The sequence below is a fragment of the Leptosomus discolor genome, chromosome 3 (assembly GCF_034619465.1).
Source record: "Leptosomus discolor isolate bLepDis1 chromosome 3, bLepDis1.hap2, whole genome shotgun sequence".
Lineage (NCBI taxonomy): Eukaryota > Metazoa > Chordata > Aves > Leptosomiformes > Leptosomidae > Leptosomus > Leptosomus discolor.
The window spans coordinates 33,514,052-33,526,425 of NC_141393.1; the positions used below are offsets into that span (position 1 = coordinate 33,514,052).

The window sequence follows — 12,374 nt, forward strand, 5'->3', positions numbered from 1 at the left end:
TTACATGATTTCCTTTCTGGTTGTGGGTAGGATATGTTGAAAGAGGGGAGTTAAACAGCAGAGATTATCCAGATGCATGTATTTAATATGTTTGGAAATAATATTATTTGGCCAGCTAAAAGTGGGGTTGGTTCTTTTCTTAGAGAAGTTTATGGAAAGAATTAAATCAAGATGATATATGCAAAGGTACTCTTGGTTTGATGAAATCGCCGAAGCCACAAATAGTTGGAGATGTGGAATATATACTAGATAAGTATCACTGTATATTTACCTTGCTCTAAAACTTTCTTGAAAGCATCTACTGATTCTTGTAATTTTCTTAAATGCCCATCAAATTTTGTTGAACAACATCTTCAGGAATTTTCTTGGAACATAATGAACATTCAAACCAATCAGACTAAAATTTATTTAGCCTAGTATTTTGTCTTTGATAACAGTGATCTCCTTAATTCATTATCGTTATTTGCCAAACAAAATTACCGATTTCCAGTGCTTTTGGGAAGAGGGGGGGAATACACAGCCTAAAGGGAAGGTTTAAAGCACTTAAACAGCTTAAAGCATTGCTGTCTGAAGGAGATCAAACAGCTGGCTTCAATACAGGTTCTAGTGTAGCTAGATTGATTAAAGTGAAAGTAAAATTAAATAATAATACAGGCATAAGACGTGTTACTGTTAGCAAACACTACTAACTGTAACTCAAGATTGAGACTTTCTGTGTCTTTGTTCTAGCTGTTGTGAGTCCAAAGTAGTGTTGTACAAATCACTGAATTTCTGCTATGTTCAGAAACACTTCAGTTTTTCTGTGGGGAAACCCCAGCACTCATCCTTGAACACTGAGAGAAGGTTTGCAGTGAAGCTGCTTGTACTCTAGTAGTTTTAGGGGGGACTAGGGAAGCCTATGTCAGGGGTGTTCATGGGCTGCAGACTGCAGAGTCTGGTTAGTCACAAGCTGTTGATCGGCACTGCAGGTGGAGACGTTTAGCTGGAACAAGTACAAACTCCCACACAGCAGCCCACACTAGAGGATTTTTTTTTTTTTCCCCCCTCTATTTCCTGCTGCTTGAGCCACATTACCTCCAGGTTGTGCATAACAAATGTTGTCTCTGCGAGAGAGATAACCTACCAGAAACAGAATGCTAAAATAGCAGCCTTTCACTGACATAAAGATGCAAAAGGACACTGGGTAAAAAAAAAAAAAGTCTCATTGTAACTGGAGTGAGCTGTCATGCTGATAGATTTGATAATTTTTTTTTTCTCCAGTCTATTAAAACTTTTTAAAGAAGTAGCAAATTAGTTTAGTATTAAGGAAATATTGTGGATCTTTGCTGTGCAGTAATTATGGGTAGGTGTTTTTCGAAACTTTTTATGAAAACGAAGATAGAGGTGGATAAAAAGATTTGACAATTAAAAAAAAAATATTCCTCCCCAACCCCACAAAAAACCCCAAACTACTTTTTTTTTTGTCTACTTTGAGACACACAAATGACTGTAGTAAATTTTATCAGGCCTGGAATTTGAAAATTAATGCTTAACATTGACAACTAAGACAATATCCAATATGAATAGCCAAGTTATGGGTAGGACTGAAGATAAATGAGGTTTTCATGAGTTTGAATTCTATTTGCATGCACAGAGAAGCTTTGTTATTTAACAGGTTTTTTGCACAAGGTAATAGTTCTCTGCTGAAAACTTCAATTGCTAATTAACTTGAAAAGCTTTTTTTTACCTTTGTAAGAATATTGAGCAAGTCCCTCTGCAAAACTTTTCTAGATGCACAGAGGGTAAGGAGTGCTGGCAGCAGAGATTTGTTAAAAACAAATTGTTATCGACCAGCTAGTCTTCTGTTGTGAAGTGGCTGGCTCGGTGGATGAAGGGAGGGCAGCAGATGTCTTTTTCCTTGTCTTCAGCAAGGCATTCAACACTGTCTCCTCTAGCATCGTCATAGCAAAGCTGAGAATGTATAGACTGGATGGGTGGACAACAAGGTGGGTGGACATCAAGAGTAATGGTTAGCAGTTCAAAGTCCAAATGGTTGCCAGTTATTCTTGGCATTCCTTTTAAGTCGGCACCAAGGCCCATGATATTTAACATTAACAGCCTGGATGACAGGATGAAATGCTAGGAGAGACTTTAGAAATTAACTGTGGTTCTTTAAGGGAAAAATTTAACTTAAATGAACTTCAGAAATAAAATTAAAAATAGAAGTATTATCTTTAAAAATCACAGAAATACTTGACCTGAAATTACTGTTTATCTTGACCATTTTTCCCAATCTTAGGTAACTTGCCAATAAGAGATTTGGAATGTGCAAACACAAGATCAAAATATTAGCAAACTGTTTTTTTTTCTTTGTACCTTTCTTTATAGTTTAATCAAATTTTATATGTGTTATATAGATTCTAATAATAATCATTGGTATGAAGGGTTAGAAAACGGCTGTAATGAAGCAAAGAATTTAAAGCTGGTCTGTTATATAAGTCAAAAGGATCACCATTAATTTTAGATGGAAAATAAAAAGGTGATTTATTTTCAAAATTCTCTTTTGAAGGTATATTTTGCTTTTGTCACCTCCATTTTTAGGAAGTGATGAGATAAACTGGAAGGTAATCTTAGTTCCTAGCTATAATTAGAAATACAATATTAAGTCTTCTTTCACTTTTTTTTTGGTCAGGAAACTGAGAATTTATATTCATGTCTTCCTTTCCTAGTGTTTTTTATATTTGGCTTTTATCAATTCAAACTGTTTCTTCAGTAAGTGTTTTGAAGTAACTTGAAAAGAGAAATAAAGCTATACTACACAGCCTTTTCCCCTCTTCAGACCGCTTCCCACCTAAAAAAAGCGTCTCTGTGATGCTCACTTCACAAGGATATGTTCATTCTTAATTGTTCAGCACCTTTCTCCTCTTCTTAGTCCTTTATTTTTGTATTGATATTTTAATTGTTCGGTGCTTTTGGTTCTTAAATGATGAGTGCACAGGAAGTTAACGAAACACAAAATAGTGAAGGAGAAAAAAGCCATTCTTTGTATTTACAGTCAATGTTTCCAAACTTCTGTTGAAGTTCTAGTGGCACCAGCATATCTGAGTGTAAATAGTATGTGTAGGCTTATAGACTAATTATGTTGTGATAGAGGAGGTCTTGTTAATGAACTTGAACAGTTTGTCATTATGCTTTTAACCTTGATTGAGTGACACAGGTCCAGGTTTTTTGCAGTTCAATGGGAACCGTAAATACCTGTTTTCTTTAAATAAAAAATTTGTTCATGTGATAGACGGAACTTCTTGATTACCGTAGCTAGTTGAATTTCTTTCCTTCTCAGAAAAAGGTAGTTGCTAAATGCTGTGTTAATGCATATACAATTAAAAAGTAAGTGCTTGTATTTACAAATCAGTCCCTGTAAAGTCTTCTCACTAATGTACAGATAAATCCCTGCATTGAAGTGAAATGCATTTGATATGGCTATTAGAGAATGCAATGAACCTTTTATGAATGTCTGTTAAAACAAATCATGCAAACTAAATAATAGTATCTCTGGAGACTAATTAGTTTCTTCAACAAATAGACTGATTCCCATGCTGATTGATGATAGTATCTCTATATTTTGCAGGTACTGGGTATGGTGGGTTATGGATGCACTTTTCTCTTGTGCGTGATAAAAGACCTGAAGCAATGTCACCGGATTTTATTGCCTGCAAGACCTTCTGATATAGCTTGTGATCATAAGAATGAAAGATTTAAAAATAAGGCTGAGAGGAGCTGCAGTCCTTCCTGCACAGTGTTATTTCCTCAGTTTTTATGTCCTAAGCAAGTAAATACTTCTGTGATCACTGGTCTGAAGCACTCACCCAAGGGCTGCTGCCCTTCTGCTATTTCTGCACCTGTGGGCCCCAATAGCTGTGTATGATTGTACAGGTCACTAATTTAATTTTCTAAGGGAAGAGGGGAGTTCAATCCAATAGTTTATATTTCAATACACCAAATTAAAAAAAAAAAAGTATCATTTGCTTAGCAAATTGGACACTAAGCTGTGTAGCTGTTGGTTGATTTGGAAATCTGCTTGTTCCTTTCCTCTGGGTAGACAACTTCAAGTAATAAGACAAAAAGTATTCTAGAAGAAAAAGGCGTGTTAGAACTGACCTTATTAAGCCACTTGTTTGAGTAACTGAAAATAAATTAGCAGTGTGTTTCTGTGCTTTAATATGTAGTGAAATTAAACCACAGAAACCCACTGAATTAAGCTTGATTTGTTTAGTTTCAAACTGAAGTTGGCCTAAACATACATGTTTTGCTAATACTAGAAATTAATATTAACCTAATACTTCATATTAAACTCAGTATAAATACATATTTTTCCCTATGTTATCTGGCAATACTTGCTCCACTTAGTGAGTCTGCAAATACTGTTTAGATAGTGAAAAGCTGTGTGCATGCCCTTAACAGAGACTTCAAAAAAAGTTGTTTAATAAAATGACAAAATATGTAAACTTTTCTAAATTCCTTTCATGCTTATTTGAAAGAGAAAAGTCTGTAGTCTTAACTGCTGGGATCTGTTCTGCAGAGCTACAGAAGACTCTAGCCATGCAAAAACTGAGATCACAGGCCCTTGGAGTTGAACATCTTGGGAATAATGCAGGTGCTTTCCTACTAAAAACATCTTGGAATGTCAGCTGACCCATATCCATATTTTGATGCTGTTTCTCTCATCTTGAAAGTGATATAAAATGTCTTTCCTGAAAAGATGTATGTGAAAAGCTGTTGAAAGTCTTCCATTGAGGAGCTTGTGCCTCTCACCTAGTAGATGAGAAGTCCTGAAATTCCTCAGACTCTACATAGAGCCAAAAAATAAAAACCAAAACAGGATGGTTAACAGCAGTTGTCACACCTTTGGTAACAACTAAGTAAAAGTGGAAAACAGTATTTCCAGACTCTAGGAAAGAGATGTCCTCTGTCACATTTCTTTGAGGTTTTTCTTCAGTAGCTCAGTGCAGGTGATTGGCATAAGTTTATACCTAAGCGCGTACAGTTCAGGCAATTTTGTTGTTCAGTCATAGGACAAACTTCTCTGGAGATCTTGAATTATAGTAGTTATCTCCTGAAGAACAGCTTAAAATTTTTGCAGATTGTAGGTGATTTGTTCACAAGAATGATTCTCCAATACATCCAGGACAAGTGTTACTGTTCTTGCAACGATACAGGTATAAGGACAAGGCAGAGTCAGTCATACCAGAAGCCCACCTACACATGCTCTAGAAATACGCTGATGAAGTTCAATAGACTACTGACACGTGGGTTTGTGTTGCTCATAGATTAGAGTGGATTTTTAAAATTTATTTTACTGATACTCTATTGGAAAAGGTTATCCAAAAGTAGTTCTCCAAAACAGTCTCACAATAGCAGCTGCTGCAAGTCACTGTCCGTAGAAAAATAGAGCAGATCTTACCTGGAGAGAACATGACAGTGTATTGGCTAGAAAGAAAAACAACTATCATTGTGCCAGACTTCAAAGTTCTTTCTTCTCTGCGGAAAACAGTGTAGAGAAATAGATATTAATCTTTGGCCACAAATCCTGATATTTTCAGAAATATAGAAAATACGGAGTATTTTCATTCTGTACTTTCCTATTGACATTGACAGAAGGTCAGCAATCTGTGTTAACTTCTACTCCCTAACACTCATTAAGACTTCAGAAGATGCTTAGCTTTATGAAGCTCTCTGTGTACCCTCCTTCCCTTGCATTCAGAATGTTTGCAATCTTGTAAAGCAACAACAGAGTTAATCCAGTGCTGAGAGCTTTTAAGACTCTTATCCTAGAAAACTTTATACAGGAGGCTAAAGCCTTTAGATCACACCACCAAAAAAGGGAAACTATTTCCAGGGTGATGTTGCCTAGTACCTGTGTTTATTTGAAAAGTTACCTGAACAGAAGCCAAAATAATGTCCTAACAACTGGCTTGAAACTAGCAAATTACAGACAAAATAACAGTTGACTGAAAAATCTTGAAGTAAGAAAGTGTACAATATTTAAAGTTGTTCAGTTTTATTGTCAGACTCCTCAGTGTCTGAAGGGAGACTACTTGAAAAGATGTTTAGTTTCTGTCTCTGCAAGTTCCAACTCACTGTATTCTCATATATTAATCTCTTCAACTTTAGTACCAGTTATTTTCCTTTTCTAAATATAGCCACTTTGTTCCATGCAACAACAGAAAAAACCCAAACCTGTAGCTGTTCCACATCCTATACATCCATTATTTTTAATTACTTATGTGAAAAATATAATAATATTGGTATATAGGAGGCCAGGGTGCTCTTTGCTTGATATTTCTCATATTGACTCATCATGTGTGAGTCATAGTGTGTAGGTTCTTGGGTTCCTCCCCTACCTCTGGAGTTTGATACTAGTTGTATTTTAGTTTAATAGAATTTTAAAACAAGATTTTTATCTTAAGTTCCTGCATGTACAGCTTGTACTGTTGTTCCACAGGGTACTTGGGACAACCTTCAGTTTCACTCTTCGTTGTTTGCTGTTTCTAAGGAAAAGAGTATTATCTGTAAAATGAGTCCAAATAGGTCTTTTGTTCTTCTTTTTACCTTAAGAAACTAATAGCAAAATAACCCTTCATGTTAATGTTTCGGTTTTATTTTTTAAACTGGCAATATTTTTGAAGGAGACATGCTTTTCAGATTAAGCATAATAGCAGTAAGTTTGTGTTTATTTTCACTTGTCTTTGGGTGTCTGTAAGAACAGCAGACTGTTGTAACAGCAGATTTGCTGTAGTGCTCGGTTCAGCTTTGTGTGTTGAAATAGTTTCATACCTTTACCAGCATAATTAATTTAAAAGTGTTCCATTTTTGGTTTTAATGCTGTGAAAAAAGGCTCTGTGCGATACAGTACTTGGGGCAGTTTAGAAAACTGTCAGTGACAGCATGCCTAGTGGTTAATATTCTGTCTGTATTGGCTTTCTGGCTCTCGCAGTGCCTTTGTGTATGTCTAGACAAGAAATTGGTAGATAACACATTCCCTGTAGGTAGATTAAGTTTTAAAGCTTTTGGAAGACACCAAGGGACTACTGTGTTGCAAAAAGCTGAATTTTTACTAGTCTTTTTGATGAAAAGGTTAATAGATAGGACAAAATAATTTTTTTCATCTTGCATGTGTTTTAATATGTACCAGTTCATACTAATAACTTTAGTGTAACTTTCTCTGAAGAATTTTTGGTTTGTACTGTGGTTCATATTATGGATATTCATCAGCAGTTCATTCCAGGAGGATGATAGTCCCTGCTGTTGAGAAGCAGTATAGAAGGGAATACTGAAAATAGTGAGCATTTAAAAGGGATAAATGTAGAGGAGAAATGCAGTTTTGTTAAAAACCTGAAGAAACTACTACATTGCGTGCCGGGGGGGGGGGGGGAAAACAACAGAAAAACTGATGCATTGATTTGGATGGTAAAGCTGAAGGCTTAGAAGATACTCAGCCTTCCTGGAACTATAAATACTAAGACTTAAATAAAGTATGTTGTCACATGAAACATGGCTAGTTCTCCACGTGGAGGTGGGTCAAAGCTAGATAGATTAGAGCAGCACAAAGTAACTGTAGTAATAGTGTTTTCGGTGCACTTGTAAACAAAATATTATAATAACTATAATATGGAAAAAAATGGTAAATTCGTACAGACGTGTCCTGTCGAGTCAATCATTTATTCTCTGGGGAAATAGTGTAACTTCCAAATAAATTTAATCTATATTAACGTGAGAGTGTTGCGAAGAAGCTGTGTGTACTTGTGAAAGGTTTCATTGGTTTAGTAGAATAATTTCCTCAAATTATATATAAGCATAAGGTTTAAAAATAATACATGGCTAAGTTATGTCCACTGCTTCCTTATGTTATAATATTATATATATTGTATTATAAAATATAGACATATAATAGTCTATATTTTGCGAATAATGTGGTTTGAGTAAGAAACCAATAACTTAGCCCATTATCCAAAGTGCAGCTAGGTGATAAACTAGCAAATAAGGCATCAGCTCTAGAACATTATAAATGGAAATAATTGTATTTAATACAATTATGTGTATATTTGGCTCTTCTAATAGTTTCTTTTGATATTGCAGGAAACAGCATACTCCATTCGGCAGCAGACAGCGTGACAAGTGCAGTACAGAAGGCAAGTCAGGCTTTGAATGAGCGTGGTGAAAGGCTAGGTCGAGCAGAAGAAAAGACAGAGGAGCTGAAAAACAGTGCTCAGCAGTTTGCAGAAACTGCACACAAGGTAAGATTTTGGTGGGACAAGGCTCTTAAGTAGGTCCGAGTCACACATTCTTTTATTGCAAGAGGAGGAAGTTCTGCAAAGAATTGCAGTCAATCACTGTTTACAAGCAACTTGCTGTTTTCCTTTATACTTTTCCTCACTTGGCAATTTTCTGGTTTATAACTTCTGTGCATAGATCCTCAGATATATATGTATTGCCACTTGAATTGAAAATACCTGTCTTCACCTTCCTGAAGCATATTTCAAATCCATCTTTCCACTACTGTTTGGAACCATTCCCCATGCTTTGTGCAGCAATATGAAATTGTTGTTCATCTACTTTGATAAGCAGTCATAGGTCTGTGACTGTGTGTTTCTGAAGAGTATCTTTTTCTGTCGGGAAATGTTATTTATGAGGATTTTGAGGAATTGTTCAGTCTCAGGAACGTATGGACATTCTCGTCTTGGTGGAAGCTATTATGGTACTATGCCTGCTGCTTCTGCATTTGCATGCTCCCATCTTGGTGACAGAAATTCTAGACACCCACAGCATTCAGTTTGATGGCTGACACATAGGCAACAGAAAGTTTTCTGCACATGAGCAACCGTGTTAGCATGTAAATTTGGTAGGTTTGCTGCGTAGGACATGCGTCACACCAAGCAAAGCCTGGCTAGTGCATCAGCACTAGAAATCCTGGATTGATAACTTATAGCTCTATGCAAGCCTCTGTCTTATGTAGTCTTTAAAATGTCACAAAACAATTTAATTTTAAATGGGATAATCCTCTTACTTTGTGGTCCATTTAGATTAGCATGGTTCATCTTACTGGCATGAGTATGGTACAAGCCTGCTTTTGGACTCTTCCACGTAACACCACCTTCTTTCCCTTCGCCCAGTGATGAGAACTATGCCAACTCAGAAAACCAACTTTATACAGCAGCTATTACTGCTTCTAGGGTAGGGGCCAATAGGTTTGCTGCTTTAGAGTAAAGCATAGAGAGCTGCTTGGTAGAGAATTCAAAAATGAAAAATGCCTTTGATAGCTGGGCCACTGTGAATCTTGATTAAGATTTGAATAGGTTTCATTAGTGCGTGTTGCCCTTTCATCTTCCACATGTGCAGAACAGCACTTCCACAGATGAAGACATTATGTGAACAGAAATAAATGTTTTCAAAAAGGTTCTATTAGGAAAATCTTGTTTATAAAAAATCTCAGGATTAAAGTATGCAATATTGTAATAAAAATACCATCCTTGAGAGCCTGTGCTGTACCATATTTAGAAATAAATATTTACAGAATCCTGATATAATAATTCAAAACAAAAATTATGGGGAAGCATAGCAGGAATGGTGAAGAAGCTAAAAACATCCACAACACAAGGTGTTGGGGTTTTTTGCTTTTTTAATCAAATAAAAAATAGGGGGAAAATCTCAATCAGGATTTGGTACATAGTCATTTGAGTCTCTGTGGCAGAAAGTGACACCAATTTCTGCAGGAAATGTCTAAGTGATGCAGAATATAAAAGGATAATCTCCATTTGGACTGGTTGCTGGGCTGAGATTTATGAAACCTCCCTGCTGGTCCAGTTCTACAGATTACAGATATTCCTCAGAGGAGTGTGAGGGGCCATGTGCTGTCCCAATTACCAGCTGCCTGAAACAGGAGTGGGACAGCCTTTCAATGGATGATAGTTAAGGATTTGTAATAAATACTTGAGTTTTGTCTTTTTAAAAAGAAAAGAGCATCTTTGTGTTTGAAGAAAACAAAACAAGAGTTTAGTTCTTAGAGGACCATAGATGAATACCTGTCATCTTAATTATCAAGGATGACTTAGTAAAATGGGGTTTACATTTTTTTGTTGCAAATTTTCCTGTATTGGTGCCCCAAGTCTTGAATTCTATCTTAGAGGTGCGATAGTCCTGCAATTCCTCTGCTATTATGTCACAAATATGCATAGGGCAGCCACCCAAGAATGTATTAGGTTAGAAAGACTGTCATTTTATGTTGGTGAGTTTTGGTTTGCAAGAGAGTTTCTTGGGGTTTTGGTGGACCATTTAGGAACAAGTACAGTATTGTTTATTGTTAATTGTTCCTCTGGTTAAGTCTTTGAGGGGCAGCTGCTACTCAGACCTTAGATGTTGTTTGTACAGAAAACCTATTATTCCAGTGAAACCAGAAAAGTGAGGTCCAGCTGAGTGTGGCTTAAATGGCAAAATTGTAACTTTCAGGCAAAACAGTGACAGTGAAGAGAAACATGCACATTCTAATGTACTAGTATTTTGAACACTCAGCAAAGCAGAGTTACCATTTTGGTTGCTTTATAGTTGCCTTCAGTAAAGCAGTAAAAGTACTTTGAATTATTGTCAGCACATAATTATTTTCACCACTGTAGTGTCATAACTGGATACAGATTTCTCTTACGGCTTAATTTGTGTGTCTGGACGTTACTTCAGCTCTATGTCAGGTTATTTTAAGATATAAAACATAATGGAGACAGTGGAAGATGCATGGTGTAGGGGTACTCTTTGTAGTATCTTAAGGAAACACCTTAGTCACCTGAGGGGGGGGAAAAAAAAAAAAAACAAAAACAAAAACAAGGAACAAAAACCCCACTTGGTTTGCACCAGAAACAATAGCAAACAGTAGCTTCTGATTTGGCTATCAGTTTGTGGAATGAAAGGACATACCTGTATTTAGTTGTGTAAAGGCTGGAATTTAGCTCAGGTTATCAATCAGGTCCTTCTTATGGCACCTTCTTCACTTTCTTTGTTTGCATCTAAAACTTCCTTCCCCTTGTTGGTGTCTGCACAAAAGTTCAGGTACAGATTCTGAATAATAAAAACTTACTGTTAGTTGCTTGCTGAAGACAGTTCTTTCTGAAAAAGGTTCTTGTTGTTTGAGGGGAGAAGGAAAAGTGTTGGAGTTCTTTCATGCTGAAATGCCTTTCCACTATATCTCTACAAATAATAGGTTTTTAAAAAGGCATATTTATGACCAGGTCCTTAAGTACCAAAGCCTTATGTTAATTAATTGGAGTAATTTATTGGTCAGCATTTCGCTGGTAGCAAATGAGGAAATTTTAACTGCTCCTGCCAATTCTGGTTTCTAGGTAACTTCCTAGTGGGTTCCCTCATCTCAGCTTTGTATAGCATGCTATCAGCTGCAGATACCAATTTTTTTATTATACAGAGCCTAAAACTAACTTCTCTGCTTGGCTTGCCAGAGTCAGTTTGTATACACTTTTTATACAGGATTTAACTCGCTTTAGCTCTTTTTTTCTTCCTCCTGTTCCCAGTTTTAAGTCAATTTTTGAATTACTTGAAATGGAAATAATCAGTAATCGCAGAGGTAGAAAGGCAATCAGTCCTTAATTTTTCGTCATTACGTAGTGGCAGAGCTGCTGAACAGGTGTTTTATATTACTTGTCTAGAATTTCTGATGGTATTTAACCATCCAAAGCATTAAGTCTAAATGGCTGTTCTTTTAAGCATGTCTTTTTTCTAGCATCTTGCTCTAGCCCTCCTCACAGATAGCAAAGTAAGGGAACGTTGGGAAACACAGCTATGAAAGCAGATAAATCCTGCCTCCTCAGCATAGCAAAGGGAGACTTTGCATATCTGTCACAGCAAAGGGAATGAGTCTGCGTATGTGTGTGCAAAGAAGTTATGGGTTTCGGGCACCTTTTGGATCTTTTCGGTTTACAAGCTCTTCTGAGACAGACTAGGCACATTAGCTTGATATAACTGTTGTTATATGTGCTCTCTCTTTAATTCATTTTTTCTTTATTTTTCAGCTTGCCATGAAGCACAAATGCTGAGATACTGCCCAAAGTTGAAAACTTCCCAAGAGAAACTGGAAAGGCTATGTTCAGCTGTTCTTACAGGAGATCCAGACTTCTGTGCGCTTTTTTTCTTCCAGTTCAGTGGAGATGCATTCTTTCAGTTTCTGTGCAGGGAAAAGTGTTGCATTTCTACCTTTTTTTGACTTACTTTTGTTCCTCTTTTGTAATATTGCTACACAGTCCTGCAGTATTTTCTACTTGTATTTCAGTTGTTACAGGAGTGAAAGCAAACAGGGGAACTGGACCAAATGACAAGCTGATCAGGATTAAAATAGTAAT

The 12,374-nt window shown here is 36.4% G+C and overlaps 1 protein-coding gene across 3 annotated transcripts in view; it reads left to right on the forward strand.

Moving 5' to 3' along the window:
• Positions 1-12,118, forward strand: part of STXBP6 (syntaxin binding protein 6) — a 77,772-nt gene extending 65,654 nt beyond the window's left edge. For 2 of the 3 annotated variants that reach the window (XM_086463163.1, XM_086463165.1), the window contains 2 exons: positions 8,116-8,273; positions 12,048-12,118. In XM_086463163.1, coding sequence (XP_086319289.1) covers positions 8,116-8,273; positions 12,048-12,071 — 182 coding nt within the window. In that variant the 3' untranslated portion in view covers positions 12,072-12,118. The remainder of the gene's footprint in view (positions 1-8,115; positions 8,274-12,047) is intronic. The other variant, XM_086463164.1, reaches the window with a different exon arrangement.
• The last annotated feature ends 256 nt before the right edge of the window (positions 12,119-12,374 follow it).